General features: G+C 42.7%; 1 protein-coding gene across 1 annotated transcript in view; it reads right to left on the bottom strand.

Annotated features, from left to right (window-relative positions):
• Window positions 1-694: 694 nt before the first annotated feature.
• Window positions 695-18,278, bottom strand: part of LOC130232609 (basement membrane-specific heparan sulfate proteoglycan core protein-like) — a 32,353-nt gene continuing 14,769 nt past the window's right edge. The window contains exons 4-11 of the mRNA XM_056462585.1: window positions 6,263-6,355; window positions 5,439-5,714; window positions 5,047-5,361; window positions 4,692-4,967; window positions 1,593-1,844; window positions 1,113-1,355; window positions 899-1,024; window positions 695-789 (exon numbers count right to left, since the gene is read on the bottom strand). Coding sequence (XP_056318560.1) covers window positions 695-789; window positions 899-1,024; window positions 1,113-1,355; window positions 1,593-1,844; window positions 4,692-4,967; window positions 5,047-5,361; window positions 5,439-5,714; window positions 6,263-6,355 — 1,676 coding nt within the window. The remainder of the gene's footprint in view (window positions 790-898; window positions 1,025-1,112; window positions 1,356-1,592; window positions 1,845-4,691; window positions 4,968-5,046; window positions 5,362-5,438; window positions 5,715-6,262; window positions 6,356-18,278) is intronic.

Below are 18,278 nucleotides of genomic sequence, written 5' to 3'. Positions count from 1 at the left end.
AATCTATGAGGGGGAAAAGGAGGAGAAGGGGGGTTTCTTCCAGACGAAGATTGATGTAGAATGAAGACTGTGGTTATTTATAGGAACTAAGGAAGCATATGATTGGAGGATCATGATTAGCTAATGCGGGACCAGCTGTGGACAATCATAATCATGTGATTCTCTTGAAATTAGCTTATAAATAAACTTCACTATAGGAGAAATATCAAATTCACCTTTTCTTTTGAGTTTCTTTGCTTTAGTTCCAACTTCTGAGTACAACAGGTTACTTTGCCCTGGCATGGTTTCATCTGCAAAAATAATCATACCTACTCATAAATCACAAATAATAACTCTTTTATGAAACATAAATGTAGATTGTTACTGGTTTATGATTGACTGGTGATTCCAGATGGGTTTTTTCGTCACCTTCATATATGGACATCTTTTTCTTTGAATGTTTCACATCTTCCACAGGCTCTAAAACAACAACAAAAAAAGTCAAGGCAAGGTATTTCAATTATGATGTATTATTTCTAAATTAAGCATTAAACATTTATAAAAGTTTCAGACTCGACCTTCATCTCTGTTATTCACTGAGCTCACAACGTCATAAATGTGGTCAGAACCTGCAGGATCGCAAATAAACATTTGGATGGTAAAAGTAGCATTAAAAATAGCATTCAAATGTTTTAGATGGGTTTTGTTAAATGTGTTAATGGAGCAGACCAGACTGTAGAGTTGAGTTTTCCATCTGAGAAATGCCAGATCGGTTTGGAGCCGAAGTTTGTTGAACGTTACAGTGTGGATCTACAGTAGAAACAAATGTCATGTTTAAGGTATTTAGAGCTATTACTCTTGTATATAATCTGACTGGAATTTCAAGCATTGAATGCATGTTTTATTAATAATTTTGAACATGTTCTGAACTCCTTCACACCTTTTTTCTTCTTGTGTCTCAGCAGCAGAACCAGTAAAATGAGGAGCAGCAAGAAAACACTCAATCCCACAGAAACACCAATGACCAGAAGAGGAGGAGATGAAGCTGAAGAGAGAAGATGACAGACCTGTTCATAAAGCACATGCTGTATGATAATATTACAGAGGTAAATAATCTCTCATTATTCCCAGACCTCTGACTGAGATCCAGCTGTGTGGCGACTCTTCTCTCTCTATTTTACAGTAGTAGAAACCCTCATCAGACTTTGAGACAGTAGTGACGTTCATCTCTCCTGTCTGATTCTGGATCAGTGATCCGTCTTTATAGAAATCAGCTGTGAGGATGGAGGAGATTGTAGATCGATGTAAACAGTGTAGAGTCAGAGTTTCTCCCTCAATCACAGGATCAGCAGAACTCTCCAGAATCACAGCACCATCTATACAACACAACACACACCTGTTTAGTCTCAATACATCACAAAATAACTCATATCAACAGTTTTATGAATCTATACAAACTTCTTGTGCTCCACTGGGCTACTTATGCATTTATGTTTATTGTTGTCCTATTTTTCAGATGTAGTCAATCTGTGATCAGATGTACAGAAGGTAAATGTGTGTGTAATTGAGATGTGAATGTGTGTAGATGCTGTGATCTTAGTAACAGGACTCACCATGTACAGTGATGTTCAGAGGATGGCGTTTCTCTCCAGATTCAGACTCACACCAGTAAACTCCAGTGTCAGATGTGCTGAGAGACTGGATTGCACATGTAGATCCTGTTTGTGCTGAACAATCTTGTGTGTTTGTGTGTGTGTATCTTCTCACTGTCCATCCAGCAGAGTCACAGCTCAGAGAGAGAGAGTCAGAGGAGAAGTGTTGACTTCTGCTGGGGTCGAGCACCAGATGCACTGAAGCAGAAACACCTGAAGAAGAAGAATATGTCATTTAAACATATCTTTGCAAAAGATATACAATGTGTTGCATGATTCAGGTGACAAATCCACTAGAGGGCGTCTCTACATTTTTGCGAATCTGAAATACATTATTTAGGGTATGTTTTGTTGCAGGTTTCAGGTTAAATGACCTTGTACATCTCCATGAGAAGGCAAAGCTTGTTGTACAGATCACATAGCAAACCACTGACCTAAACCTTTGATGCAGGTTTGGCACAATGGGAATAAGCAACAAATCCCCAGGTTTTTTTCTTTTTCTGTTAAAGGTGCAGTAGGAGATCTGAGATTATGCTAAAGTTAACACAATAGCATAAAACGCAAGGTCCCTCCCCTGTCGTCCAAAGCCATGCCTCCTGAAATCATGAGTATACATCGAATAGATCAGTGTTTCTCAACCATGTTCCTGGAGGACCACCAACACTGCATGTTTTGGAGTTCTCCTTTGTCTGTTACACCCAATTGCAGATCTTTCAGTCTCTGCTCACACTCATTCACACACATACAATTTAGCCTACCCAATTCACCTATACCGCATGTATTTGGACTTGTGTGGGAAACTGGAGCACCCGGAAGAAACCCACGCGAACACAGGGAGAACATGCATACTGCACACAGAAATGCCAACTGACCCAGCTGAGCCTCGAACCAGCGACCATCTTGCTGTGAGGCAATTGTTCTACCCACTGGGCCATCGTGACGTCCTTAATTCCAAACAAAAACTGTAATATATCTAGCACGTTTTCAGTTGTAGAGCAAACAAAACTTGGTATAGTGCACCCAAGGATCGCTGGTCTCACTCTGTTGACATCTCCGTGGAGACACGCACTTTGTCGTAAAGGGACTCTGCTTAGCGCTTGGCCGGTGAGGTGCGGGAATTACACTTATTACTGCCCGTTTCCTCAATGCCGAAACTTTGCAACAAAGCCTTGCATACATTCAAAGTAGCACGGTAAACAATATAGACCACATCACAGGTTGTCATCGTTCACCAATGACTAATTTGAATATAAAACCAACTTTATCTCAGTAAACAGGCTAGGCGGAATAGAACTCATTTGTTATTAAACTAAACAAGAAATCAGAAAAAAAGAAGTTCTCACCATCAGAAACCTTTCCCGATACTAATTGAGGTGAAACAAGGCTGTGTCCTTGCCCCGACACTCTTTGGCATCTTTCTCCTTGCTTCTGTGTCATGCCTTTAGTCAGTCGCAGGATTGTGTCTGTACTAGGAGTAATGTAACCTTGCTGGTCTACATGCAAAGACCAAGATGCGTAGGGTTCTGATCAGGGAGATGCTGCTTGCTGATGATGCTGCCCTGACTGCCTGTACAGAAGAAGCACTTCAGCGTTTTTACGAAATTTCGCTCGTGCCACTGATGAGCTTGAGCTTACCATCAGCCTTACGAAAACCAAGGTCATTGGCCAGGATGTCAGCAACACTCCCAAGATTTCCATTGGTGATCACTCTTGAGGTGGTTGAGAGCTTTACATATCTTACATCTCTCCAGCAATCTTTCTCTGGAGAGTAAGTTGAACACCAGAATTGGCAAGAAATCGATAGCCATGGCCCGATTGACCAAGAGAGTGTGAAACAACAGGTTGCTCGCTATGAACACCAAGATAAAAGCTCACCAGGCCAGTGTCCTCCGCACTCTTCTCTATGGCTGTGAGACATGGACCATGTACACCTGGCAAGAACGCAGACTTAGTTCTTTCCATCTCGAACACAAACGTGCTAGCTAAGGCAAAAAAAAACTCAGGAATGCATGCATTCCTTTCCCATAGACGCCTTTGCTGGTTAGGACATGTCTGCCATATGCAGGATGGCTGAATTCCCAAAGACATAATGTATGGTGAGCTTGCCTCTGGCACCAGACCAACAGGGAGACCAGCACTCCGGTATAAAGACGTCTGTAAGCGTGACCTGAAAGCTGGAAGCCTGAACCCTGCAGACTTGTGAGCTGCAACTGCAAACCGTGCCAGTTGTCGGCTTGCTGTAAGGACCAGCATAAAGCTCAATGGAGGTAAGAGAGAGGACCAACATGAAGAAAAGAGACAAAATAGAAGGCAGAGACATGGTCTACAGAAGCAGCCACAGGCTTCACATGTAGCAACTGCAACAGATCTTGCCGCTCCCATATTGGCCTTTTTAGCCACAGCAGGCAATGCAATTCCACCACAGACTGACCTGGGTGCAAATTCCATTGTCTCTAGAGACAGAAGGATGCCTATGATGAATTATTGATGATTTGAGATTGTTAGCAGAATGGCTATGAACTTTATGTGAGTGTTGAAGCTGGCTTCTGCTGATGAAACGACAAAATATGCTTAGTCAAGTTTCTTTGATTGATTGAATCTCTGACTCCAAGTCCAAATGGTCTGACACAGTGGACATTTTGGGTTATAACTGTTGTCTCCCCAACATACTGTAACAGTATGTGGAAAAAGTGAAGCGCTGTGAATAATTTCCAGATGCACTGATATATAATTTCATTTTCTACATGGGAAAGCTAGCATCTCATAGGGTTTATAGACCTAGCATAGCTCTCAGGTTTTGCCCAAAATGACTCTCTATTCACTATATGCGCAATGTCCACAAGCATGTACCGTACAACTGTAATAAGCTTATTTTGTCATTCAACATCACAGCTCAAAGCTCCACCCCTTCTACTACAGTATGTAATTAAAGCTGTGACAGTTGTGTGGATGACGTGTCCAACATTCCACATGTCCACAGGATTTGCCAGAACACTAATATATAAACTTTGAAGAAATACAGATGAGTACAAACATAGAAATAGACACACACATACTCACCAGTGACCCACAGTGGCTGTGCGCTGCTGTGTGAGGAATAGGCTGGTTCTCCTCTCTCTGCTCTGCACGTATAAACTCCTGTGTGCTGTAGAGCAGCAGGACTGAGAGTGTAAGAGCCTCCAGCTCCCCTGCTGCCGTCTGACAGATGATCAGCATCTCTGAACCAGCTGAACATCCAGCCTGTAGAGGAGCCTGGAACCTCACAGATCAGAGTCGCTGAGTGTCCTTCAGTGAGCCACGGCTGTGGAGACACTCGCACTGCTGCCTGAGCTTCATCTGAACCAAACATGAGGAGTTACAGAGCCATAGAGGAGCAGATACAGACTCTGATAATACTGAACACACACACACTCACCTGAAGACACCGTCAGAGCAACAGCATCACTGCGCTGAGAGCTTTGAGTGTCCATCTGTCCTGTACAGCTGTATTTACCACGGTGAAAGACCTCAACATGGCTGATCTTCAACTCTTGTGCTGAGCTTCGGCTCACAGTGTTTTTATGTTGGTGATACTGGTTATAATAGTGGTTATATTGGCCCATTTGCTCTATTTCCCATCTGTATGTCCACTCAGTGTTTCGTCCCCACTTTATATCACATCTGAGAGTGACTGTTTCTCCTCTGAACACATGTTCATCAGGCCGGATTATCACCACAGCTTTAGGACTCACTGTATAAGCAAAGTTATTGAATTTGGTTTTCATTCAAAGTTTTAAAAGGTTGTGTAAACACTGTAATTTCTCTCACCTGTAACACTGAGTGTCAGTTCATCACTGTATTGTGTGTAATAGACTGGTTCTCCTCTTCCAGCTCTACACCAGTACTGGCCTCCATCAGACACTGAATCAATCTTCATACTGTAGGAGTTTGTTTCTGTCATCTTTATCTCAGAGTCGAGTGTGTTTTTGTACCAGTAAAAGTCCCATCCGGTGGAAAGAGTAGTGTTACAGGTCAAAGTCACCGTGTTTCCAGTCAGTGCAGCTCCTGCAGGTTCTGATCTGAGATCAGGCTTTGGCTTTAAATCTGCAGGAAAACAAATTCAGATTCAGATCCTCAAAAGTCAGAGTGCATCTGTTATATATAAATACCTCAGGCATTATCTATGTGAATTGTTCTGCCTGGTGTAGGACCGATTTCTTTAGATGAGAATATTGTTATTTATCATTAATATAAGTGCCCAGTTGATGTTTTAAATAAGTTTCAACAATTACGTGAGGAGTTACGGGATTATTGTGGTGGTTCATTGCTTGTGTTATTAAACGCAGGGAGAACATGCAAACTCCACAAAGAAATACCAACTGACCCAGGCTGACATTGCTAACCACTGCACTAGTAACACATTAAACAATCAGAAAGAAAATAATAAATCAACTCACCCTTTACAGTGAAAGAAACATATGTTGGTTGTGTTGAGACTGATCTTTCATTTATGAGTCCTTCACACCAGTATCGACCCTGATCAGACTCAGCAGCTCCTCTGATAGTGAGAGTGTCTCCGTTTACAGTGTAATGACCATCAGACTGTAACTTTACACTGTTTCTGTCTGTATACCACTCATATATCCAGTCACTGTGATCAGACTCAATCACACACTTCAGATTGACGGTCTCTCCAGTGTATACAGCGCTGTCTGGTGTCACAGTCACTGTAGATCTGGGTAAAGCTGAGAAGAATAGAAAAGCATAGAGTGACTTAATATACATATAAGTTTTGTGCGTTCATTTGTTCTCATCTCAGTGTTTTTGAGGACGCCGCTGCCTTATTTCTACATTGTAGAATTGATCTTAATCATGCAGACCGTTATGTGAGTATATGTTCAACATAATTATTGATATATGCTAATTATAACATATTGACTGTTAGTCATTTCAGGTGTAAAATGCAGCTGTTGCTCTCATTTTACTGCAAAGGAATGTAACTTTATTCAGCTCTCTTAAACAATCAAGAAAATACTAATAACTACACAATATCATCTCAGTTACTGTCATAACCCTCGTTCCCTGAAGGAGGGAATGGAGATATTATGTTAAAACAAAATTATGAGTAATCGCCAGAGGACCAATCACTCTAAAGTGTTAAGCTGCGGTCACACTGGACTTTTCTCCCAATAGACTTGCATTCATATGCATGCGAATGCCACAGGCTGGAAACGCAAGCTTATGCTTGCAGTTTGCTGCATTGGAAAGATCAAGCTTGGTGAACTCTGACCTGCGAAATCGCATTATGTGGTTGCGTGAGACCAATCAAAGATCAAAACATGACATCTCTGGACAGAAATTTAAAACATGGAGCAATCACTCGCTTTATTGATCTCTAATCATCTTGTTTATCCCGCCCCTTTTCACAGCGCCGAACGACAGAATTTCGCAAGCTCAAACTCTAGTGCAGGCATGGGCAAACTCGATCCTCGAGGGCCGGTGTCCCTGCAGAGTTTTGCTCCAACACTAATCAAACACACCTGAACACCCTAATTAGTGTCTTCAAGATCACTAGAAAGCTACAAGCAGGTGTGTTTGATTAGGGTTGGTGCAAAACTATGCAGGGACACCAGCCCTCCAGGATCGAGTTTGCCCATCGCTGCTCTAGTGTGACCACATCTTAAAAAACGGGCCAATGAATGCTTATGAATTGGCAGAGAAGGTCCTTCACAGGTGAAACCACTCATTAATCAGGAGAGTATATAAACAGCATCTTGATGAGCATCTGTCAGAATTCATTTGATATGGCTGGTGATTCAGGCACTGTAGAAAATAATGTGCCTATTCGCTCGTACAGGGGACGAGGGTTATGACAGTAACCGTGATGTTCCCTTTCAAGTCTAGAACTCTGGCATTATGTTGAAATAACATTATGGGAAATAATGTATGGAAAGCACCACAGAAGAAAAATCTGTTATGCTTTGGTAAGGTATTGCCAAGCAAATAGCGTGAGTGCACAACATCACTAAACGCGCAACCTTCCAACATCCCCTGGCCCTTATATAACCAGAATCTGAGAATACTACAATTAACGAGGGGAGTCGTAAATAGTTGGAAACTAGTAATATGCTAATTTATTCTTATTTACTTTTATTCTCTATTTCCACCTGGGAATACTCATCCCGAGGCACCCAGAGATTATGCAGTGCCACTGAAGCAATACAAGATCTGTGAAGAGATGATCCCAAGGTTTCCACAATCCCGGACCAGGCAGTATCCTAAGCAGCTGTTGTGGTGGTCATGGAGGAGTAGAGAGCATGCGTCTGATTCCTTTGACACTCCAGGGACAGCTGACATCCAGCGTTCTCCAGCCTCCAGTGCCTAGACTGCAGCTCTGCACAAGACATTTGGGCATAGGAGAAATGGTCGTGCCCAACTGAGCCTGGTTTCTCTCGAGGTTTTTATCTTTCACTTTCGCCAATTGGTACGTTTTTTCCTTGTCACTGTCGCCACTAGCTTAAATGGTTAGGGTAGAGCTGCGCATTGATGGTTTGACCTTCAGTATTTGGACTCTCACCAGTGAATATTAAACCACACTGAACTGAACTAAAGTGAACTGACACTTTCAGTTCACAATAACCTTCTCTGTGAAGCTGCTTTGACACATTGTAAAAGCGCTATACAAATAAAGATGAATTGAATTGAATTAATTTTTGTAAATGACAGTACATTAAGAATACATTCAGACCCAAAGTGGGAGGGCACTGCGGAGGCCACTATCTACCCAAATGGGGAGGCCTTGTGACAAAATGCAATAAGGGCTAGCCCTAACCTAGGTGGAGCACACATAAGAGCAAAATAGTTAGCTGGTAGACAAAACACGATTCCAGCCTAACAGGACATGCGTATAACAGGCAATGATCCTCAAAATCCAGGTTGACCAAGTGAGCATACCAGACAATGTAATGGGCCAAGTGTCAAGTGAGGGTTGCAGCATCACCATATAACATTTAGAAAGTTTACATAATTTAACAGTGTAATAAAGTGTAAATATGATCAGGTTTTTGATTGGGTTGCAAATATCCAAAGTTTAAAGGAACACTCCACCTTTTTTATTAGGCTCATTTTAGCAGTCTCCTAGAGTTATAGAGTTAAATAGATGTCTTAAACAAATGAAGAACCCAGTCCAGGAGACTCGTTCATTCATTCATTTTCTTTTCAGCTTAGTCCCTTTATTAATCTGGGGTCGCCACAGCGGAATGAACCGCCAAGTTATCCACCATATGTTTTACGCAGCGGATGCCCTTCCAGCTGCAACCAATCACTGTGAAACATCCACACACACACTAATGACAGTTTTAGCCCACTTCACCTGTACCACATGTCTTTGGACTTGTGAGGGAAACCGGAGCACCCGGAGGAAACCCACACGATCACAGGGAGAACATGCAAACTCCACATAGAAATGCCAACTGACCAAGCCGAGGCTCGAACCAGCAACTTTCTTGCTGAGGGGTGATCGTGCTACTCACTGCGCCACCGTGACGCCCTATAAGACTTATTACAAGCAGAATTCTTTTTCAGATGTGTTTGTTGTTCTGCAGTCAAACAGCATAAACAAGAAATCTAACAAGTCTTGAGCCTAAATGAGTCTAAAACTAATTTAAAACAAGTCTAATTTGAGACAGAGTTGTCCTGTCTAATACGGCCCGTTTCCACTGAGTGGTACGGTTCGGTTTGGTACGATTTTATGGCCGTTTCCACTGTCAAAAGGCGTACCGAACCGAACCGTACCACTTTTTCGGCACCCTTTCGAAAGGATATCAAACACCAAAAGGCAGAGCCACACGCGCAGCTGAACGCTATTGGTTTACAGAGATACGTCATTCCCTTGCGCAACAAGCAAGAATGAAAACAAAAAACCCACCATGTTTAAAATACACAGCGAGAGATTACAGCAGAATTATAAATGCAAATAATAACGAGCCATGCTCGATCCGGGCTCAAACAAACCTTGTCGTCGTCTTGATGAACAGCCACAAAGCCAAGAAGAAGAGCAGATTTACCCTGTGCCCCGTAGTTTTTTACAAGCCAGTCTGAGGCGCGAGCGGTTTCGCTTTCTTGCTAGCGCTCACGCGCGTCTAACATTATATCTGATATAACAAAGTTCTTGAGCTGATGATAATAACCTGCGCTTGATTATTGATGCGCTTTTGAAACCCGATCCTGTCAGACACTGACAAACGCGAGAGTGAAGCGTGAAGAAACAAAGGAGAAGCAGGAAAAAAGGAGCACATTATTATTCAGCAAACATGAGCAAAATGCCATGATTAACTAACTTATTATCTTCACCTTTTGGACTAATATGGACTGGGAATGACGGAATTACTGTCTAACAGAGGCTACATGTGCTGCTGAAGATTACAGACACAGATGAGAGGTTTACACTGACTGTAGGCATATGCACATACGCTAATAAACATTTCTACACAAGTATTTATGTGTATGAAGCATCTGTTTTGTGAGAAGAGCTTCTCATATGATATGTAAGTGACCTGTACAGCTTTATTGTAGACATTTCCTCGAGCGAGAATGACGTCGACTGAAACTTTCTGTCATACACCACGTCCACCAAAAGGGTACCCTTGTTAGTGGAAACGCAAGCCTGATAAACGAGCCATTATATGTTTTAGGAGGGGCAGTAGCTAAAGGTGGAGACAAATCTAAACAAAGCATGCAAATGAAGTAGACAGGTGAAAGAACCTGCCCAGCCACCCTGCCCATGGCATTTGCATCCCTTTGGCTCAGTCAGTGCTCAGGAAGCAAAAGGTTAATGTCTCTTAGACCCTGGCTACTAGAGTTTTGAATAAAATTATGTATATATATATATATATATATATATATATACAGTTGAAGTCAGAATTATTAGCCCCCCTGTTTATTTTTTCCCCATTTTATGTTTAACGGATAGAAGATTTTTTTTCAACACATTTCTAAACATAATAGTTTTAATAACTCATTTAATAACTCATTTCTAATCACTGATTTCTTTTATCTTTGCCATGATGACAGTAAATAATATCTGACTAGATATTCTTCAAGATACTTCTATACAGCTTAAAGTGACATTTAAAGGCTTAACTAGGTTAATTAGGTTAACTAGGCAGGTTAGGGTAATTAGGCAAGTTATTGTTCAATGATGGTTTGTTCTGTAGACAGTCGAAAATAAAATATAGCTTAAAGGGGCTAATAATTTTGACCTTAAAATAGTTTTTAAAAAATTAAAAACTGCTTTTATTCTAGCCGAAATAAAAAAATAAGACTTTCTCCAGAAGAAAAAACATTATCAGACATACTGTGAAAATTTCCTTGCTCTGTTAAACATCATTTGGAAAATATATAAAAAAGAAAAAAATTGAAAGGGGGCGAATAATTCTGACTTCATATATATATATATTTGGAACTAGATTAATTATGTATAGTTCATTTGGAACTAGATTGCATAAATTTAGATTTCAGCAACTTGAATATTTTTGTAAATCCATTCAGCTGATTTTTTGCTCTGGCAGGGTCACTTTTAACTTAGCATATCATAATGAATTGAATCATGTTTGACCATTAGCATTTCATAAAAATGCTATTTAAAGCTCAAGTCTTCTGTAGTCACATTGTGTAATAACTGACAGAAAATGTCAAACTACTATTATCTAGGCCAATAATGTCAGAAACTATACTCTTATTCGGGTGTAGAATGGTTGAATGTAGAAAGTCAAGAAACTCAGTTTTTGTGCCATGGCTGCACGAGTGATACACCACACATGAGAAAGGGCTACTCTCAGAGGGCACATTTGAATATTTTTAAAAGGGTGGAGTGTTCAGTTAATTGCATTTAGGCATATATTATAACACAGTACTTGCTGAAGTACTCACCTTTTACAATGAGAGAAACAGCAGCGTTTGATTGTGTTGAGACTGATCTTCCATATATCTGTCCCCAACACCAGTACTGACCCTGATCAGACTCAGCAGCTCTGATAGTGAGAGTGTCTCTGTTTACACTGTGACGATGAGACAAATGTAACACACTGCTGTCTTTATACCAGAAATATCTCCAGATACTGTAATAAGGTGTTGTCACACATGTCAGATTGACCGTCTCTCCTGTGAATACAGCACTGTCTGGTGTCACAGTCACTGTAGATCTGGGTAAAGCTGAAAAGACAAAACATAAGTGACTCAAACTGCTCTTTTACTGAAAATAATTATATATTTCTTAATGTTTCACAACAGAATAAGAATGTTTTCTTTATATTGTGTGATTAAATTCTAATAATCTCTTTTATTTCCACTGATCCTGTTGCATCATCCTAAACACTCAAGTGTTGTGAATTGCATTTGATATTTAAGGTGAAGATGAGTATCAGTGAATGATTATTTTATGCAGGTTTATGTACAGTAGGTTGAGTTAAACATGCTTACTGAGAAGTTAACTTTACAGACACATGGTCGGTTTAAGGATATTTTTTGGTCTTTTCTGAATTCAGTCTGGAATCTTGCTGTCTAAAGAGGATGCGGTGCTCTCAGATTTCATCTAAATTACCTTAATTTCTTACAAAGATGAATGAATGTTCATGTCATACAAACATCCTTAATGTGGATGAGTAATTAATTACATAATGTTCATTTTTGGGTGAACTAAAACTTTGAGTCTGACAGCTCGCATGTTTGCAGGTCTGTATTCTTTTTCTCAGTTCAAAAGAGTAGAGGTGTGCACCAGAAACAGTTTCATAGGTCACACCTTACACTGTAACATTTTTAAGTATCAAGTCATTTTTATAGGTTTCTTGGTGTAATGGTCATGGTCTAAGTGTAAGTAAGTAAGACAAGTTGATGTAGCTAAGAATGATGTTGATAGGACTTTATAATTCAAGTGTAATGAACATGCTTTAAGTTTGGTGAACTTAAATAATGAAGTTTTCTATCATTAACACACATACACTATGGCCAATTCTGTTTATTCAATACACTAATACCTTTGGAGGAAACCACATGAACAAGCAAACTCCACACAGAAATGCCTCCTGGCCCAGCCAGGACTTGAACCAGCAACCTTCTTGCTGTGAAGCAACAGTGCTGCTTCCATACTCGGTGTTACTTACCTTAAATTAATCAGGAAGACTAATGGTTCCATTAATAAACCATGGTTCTTTAAAAAAAAAATAAAGTAAAAAAAATAATAAAGTTTAAAATAATAATAATAATTTTTTACGTTTTTTGAAGTCTGCAAAAACAAATTTCACCAAAGAAGCAGGTCTCTGAGAAGAACCTCAGAAAGACACACACTGCAACATTACAATGGGAAAATGGCAGTCAGTGTTGCCAGATACACTTTGATGTTTCAGCCCAAACTGTCCAAACCCCTCCCAAATGCACAAAAATCACCTAAAAACTTTTTTTCGTTAAATATTTACCATAAATTTCATGTTCAAAACATCCATACTGATCCCAAACCCACTCACATTTTGTCAAGCCATTTAAGCCATGTTTTACCAACACAATCAAATTCTAAACCTGCTGAAAGAAGTTCATTGTCTGACGCCATCCAAAAGTAAACAAATATAAATTTTATAAAAAAATATATATATATATATATATATATAATCCAGATAAACTAACTTAAAATAACTAAATGGCACCATTAGTTTTTACAGTGTAATAGCAGATATTAATACTGATGTCCAGAGCAGCTCTGCTCACTTCATTAAAGCTGGTTAAACTCTTGTTTCTGGGTGAGTTGCTCTTCAGTGGATCTGCCTTCATCAGTCACATTTGCATTACACCAATCTGAACTCCACTGAACTTTAACAGTGACATTGATACTAAACTGAACAAAATAAGTTGTAATTTAACTAGAACTACACCAGAATTCTACTACTTTCCAAAACGAATGCCAGTGAAAATTTTAAACTACACCCACCCATGCACTTTTAAGACATGCATCAACCGAATGGTCTAGTATGGGGTAGCTTTACAACAGATTTCTCCAATGTTCTTTTGAATGTTTTAAAATGTGCCACTACCTTTAGTAGCTTGTACTATTTTTTTATTATTTGTATTTAGGCCACAGATACATATTTTCAGCTAATTTAATAAACTGTTCAGATTCACTTCTTTATACTGTCTTGTTAAATATGTAGTCATTATAATGCTTATTGATACTGACTGTTGCCACATGTGGCAAGAAGATCAGATAATATGAGGTGAGAGGCCTTGGCCCTGAAGAACACTGAAGACAGAGCCCAGAAACCCATGATGCTTCAGTCTCCCTAAAAGAACCCATGTGGCTCAATTTGTCATGGATTGGTCAGGCTCTCACGACCCCCACTCACGAAGATCACCATCACCTGACTTCTAATGAGCACACAGCTGCATCACATTCACGAGCACCAGATAAAAGCACAGCACTCCAGTCGCTCATTGTCCGGGCTCGTCTCGACGAAAGCGGACAACTGAGCGACCACTCAGCGTAGTCATCCTCAGCTAAAACAAACGATTTACTTACCTGTTCTCTTTGTATTCCTCCTAGTCTTCCTGGTCCTCCCGAATCGTCCTGTCTTCCAGTCCTTCCAAGTCTGTGTCATCCTCTGTCAGCTGTATCTGGTGTGTGCTGTCCATCCTCGTGTATTCCTGTTACCCAGCCACGGAGGAAAAGACCCCAACATCATTCCTGATCCTCCTGGCTATCCTTCATGTGCTCCTTGTTGTCATTTAATAAACACCCTAACGTTTCCTTACCTCTGTCTCCTGTCCGCTTCATAACAGAAGCCCGGACCCATAACGACGACAACATGAGCACCCCCGATCACCTTCAAGAGCTGGTGGACCAGTTGAAGCGGATTCTACAGCCACCAGCTCCACTTTCCAACGCACCACCAGCACCGAGCACTTCCGCCTCCACAGTTTCTTCTTCGGCCCTTCCTTCCAGTCCCATGGCCCGACCAGCGCCCTACTCAGGCGGAGCGGGGGAGTGCAATGGTTTTCTGTTACAATGTTCCCTCATATTCGAAATGCAACCTTCTCTATATCCCACAGATAAGTCGAAGATCGCCTACATCGTATCTCTACTCTCTGGACCTGCACTTAAATGGGCTGAGACGATCTGGAACCAAGCCGGGCCGGTCATGAATTCCATCACTACCTTCACGGAGTATTTCAAAGAGGTGTTTGGACGTTCTGATGGGGAAGTAGCCGCTGGAGAGCAGCTGTATCATCTAAAGCAAGGTACTCTATCTACACAGGAATATGCTCTCCGGTTTCGCACTCTAGCAGCTGCAAGTGGATGGAATGAGAGATCGTTGTTGACCACGTACCGGCTCGGCTTGGAACCCACTCTCCGAATCCAACTGGCCACATTAGATGATACAATGGGTCTGGAGAGATTCATCCAACATTCTCTCCGATGTTCCGATCGTCTCCGTTCCTATCAACAGGACACCATCACCCCCTCGTCTGCACTCCTCCAATCGCCTGAGTCAACAGCCTCTCCAGAACCAGAACCCATGATAATAGAGTCTGGAAGACTGACATCAGCGGAACGACAGAGGAGGCTGACCCGGGGTCTGTGTCTATACTGCGGTGTCAGTGGACACACCCGTATGGAGTGTCCCCTTCGTCCCATTCGGACTTCAGTGAGTGTATTCAGTACGAATATTGAACAATGTAAACCACTTACTACCACCGTACAAATAACTACTGCCTCTATTTCTCTCCTTGTCACAGCCCTCATCGACTCCGGGTCAGCAGGGAACTTCATCTCCCAATCCCTCTGTCGTCAACTCCACCTCCGTACTGAGGCGTCCTCGCATATATACCAGATACAACCGATAACCCAGTGCACTCGATCTTCGACCCGTATCCATCGACAATGCGAAGACATCCTTCTTCAAGTGGGGTTGTTACATCAAGAGAGGATTCAATTTCTGGTTCTGGAGGGTGCAAATATGGACATCATTCTAGGGCGCCCGTGGCTGGTGAAGCACGATCCCATCATCTCTTGGGGCACAGGAGAGATAAAGAAATGGGGATCTGGATGTACACCTGCCTGTTTTCCAAATCTCCCTCTTCAAGGTCGGAACCCCATTTCTTTGTTTGCAACATCGGTCGAGAGCCCTCCTGAGAAGCAGTCTATCCACATTCCTAAGGAGTACAGCTCCTTTCATGATGTCTTCTGCCCCAAGAGAGCTTCCCAGCTACCGCCGCATCGGCCATGGGACTGCGCGATCGACCTAGTTCCAGATGCCCAGTTGCCAAGAGGTAGGATCTACCCGCTCTCGCTTCCAGAGAATCAGGCAATGGAAGATTACATAAGGGAGGCTCTGAGTCAGGGGTACATACGTCACTCAAAATCACCAGCCGCCTCAAGCTTCTTCTTTGTGGCCAAGAAGGACGGAGGGCTGCGTCCATGCATCGACTACAGGGTCCTAAATAACGGTACAGTAAAATACCGATATCCCCTTCCTCTGGTACCAGCCGCTTTGGAACAGCTCCGAGAAGCTAAAGTCTTCACTAAATTGGACCTCCGCAGCGCGTATAATCTGATAAGAATACGTGAGGGGGACCAATGGAAGACAGCATTCGTGACCCCTACTGGCCACTATGAATATGAGGTCATGCCTTACGGTCTGGTCAACGCCCCCTCCGTATTCCAAAACTTCATTCATGAAGTCCTCCGGGAGTTTCTTCACCACTGTGTAATAGTGTACATAGATGACATCCTCATTTACTCCCGGAGTGAGGCCGAACATCGCCAACACGTTGCGGAGGTCCTACACACATTGAGAGAACATCACCTCTACCTCAAAGCGGAGAAATGCTCATTCCACCAGAAGTCGATTCATTTCTTGGGATACATCATTGACCAAACCGGTATACGTATGGATGGGAAGAAAATTGAGGCTGTTCTATCCTGGTCAGAACCCACTTCCATTAAGGAGCTCCAGAGGTTTCTTGGGTTTGCTAACTTTTATAGACGGTTTATCAAGGACTACAGCAGGATTACATCACCTCTCACTAATCTCCTCAAGGGTAAACCCAAAGGACTGGAGTGGACCAAAGAAGCAGCCGCAGCCTTCCGCCTTCTTAAGAAGGAGTTCACAAGGGCCCCACTCCTGACTCATCCTGACCCAAATCTTCCTTTCGTGGTGGAAGTGGACGCATCCACCACCGGCGTCGGGGCAGTATTATCTCAACATCATGATACACCGCCCCGACTGCATCCCTGTGCCTATTTCTCTCGGAAGTTGAGCCCGGCGGAGCAGAATTACAGCATAGGAGACAGGGAGCTTCTAGCAATCAAGCTAGCCTTGGAGGAGTGGCGTCACTGGTTGGAGGGAGCCAAACATCCGTTCCAGGTGATCACAGATCACAAAAACCTCCAATACATCAAAGAGGCCAAGAGACTATGTCCACGTCAAGCCAGATGGTCACTTTTCTTCTCACGTTTTGATTTCTCCATTTCCTATCGTCCAGGACCCAAGAATCTAAGAGCAGACGCTCTCTCTCGTTTACACGAGCATCACGATCATGAAGAACTCCCAACGAAGATTCTTCCCGAACACATCTCCATTTGTCCGATCACCTGGAACGCTCCTCCAGTCGTTGCCACTCCGGAAGCCCCTGCTCCGCCGGGATGCCCTCCTCATCGGCAGTTCATACCACCTGAACACCGGGTAGATCTGATCCACTCCTTACATACCTCGCTAGGCACTGGACATCCAGGGATCAACAATACTCTCTCGCTAGTATCCCAACGATTCTGGTGGCCAAACATGGCAAGGGATGTGAGGCAATATGTTCAGGGCTGTAAGGACTGTGCCCAATCCAAGAGCCCACGTCATCTACCCGCTGGAAAGCTCCATCCCTTGCCGATTCCGAACCGTCCCTGGTCACACCTAGGAGTGGACTTTATCACTGACCTCCCTTCGTCAGAAGGTAATACCTGTATTCTAGTCATAGTAGATAGATTCTCAAAGTTTGTCAAACTAATCCCTCTGAAAGGTCTTCCCACAGCCTTTGAAACTGCCGACAATATCTTAATCAAGTCTTCAGGTCATTTGGTATTCCAGAAGATATTGTGTCGGACAGAGGTCCACAGTTCATCTCACGTCTATGGAAAGCCTTCTTCAAGCTCCTAGGTGTGGCCGTCAGCCTCTCTTCTGGATATCATCCCCAAACCAACGGGCAGACAGAGAGGAAGATTCAGGAGGTGGGACGGTTCCTGAGGACCTTCTGCAGTGGTCACCAGAACTCCTGGAGCCAGTATTTGGGCTGGGCAGAATATGCCCAAAATTCACTGCGGCAACCCTCCACCGGACTCACGCCATTCCAGTGCGTCCTGGGCTTCCAACCACCGCTCTTTCCCTGGGATGGCGAACCATCTGATGTCCCCGCAGTGGATCACTGGTTCCGGGAGAGCGAGAGAGTCTGGGACGAGGCTCATCAACATCTGCAGAGGGCAGTCCGTCGAAGCAAGGTAACCGCCGATAGGAGAAGGTCTGAAGAACCCAGATACACACCCGGACAAAAGGTGTGGCTATCCACCCGGGACATACGCATGCGACTGCCCTCTCGCAAGTTAAGTCCCCGATTTGTTGGTCCCTTCACCATCGT

Source organism: Danio aesculapii, chromosome 7 (assembly GCF_903798145.1).
Source record: "Danio aesculapii chromosome 7, fDanAes4.1, whole genome shotgun sequence".
Taxonomy (NCBI): Eukaryota; Metazoa; Chordata; class Actinopteri; order Cypriniformes; family Danionidae; genus Danio; species Danio aesculapii.
The sequence above is the reverse complement of the archived record's forward strand: the minus strand, read 5'-3'. Positions and strand labels throughout refer to the sequence as shown.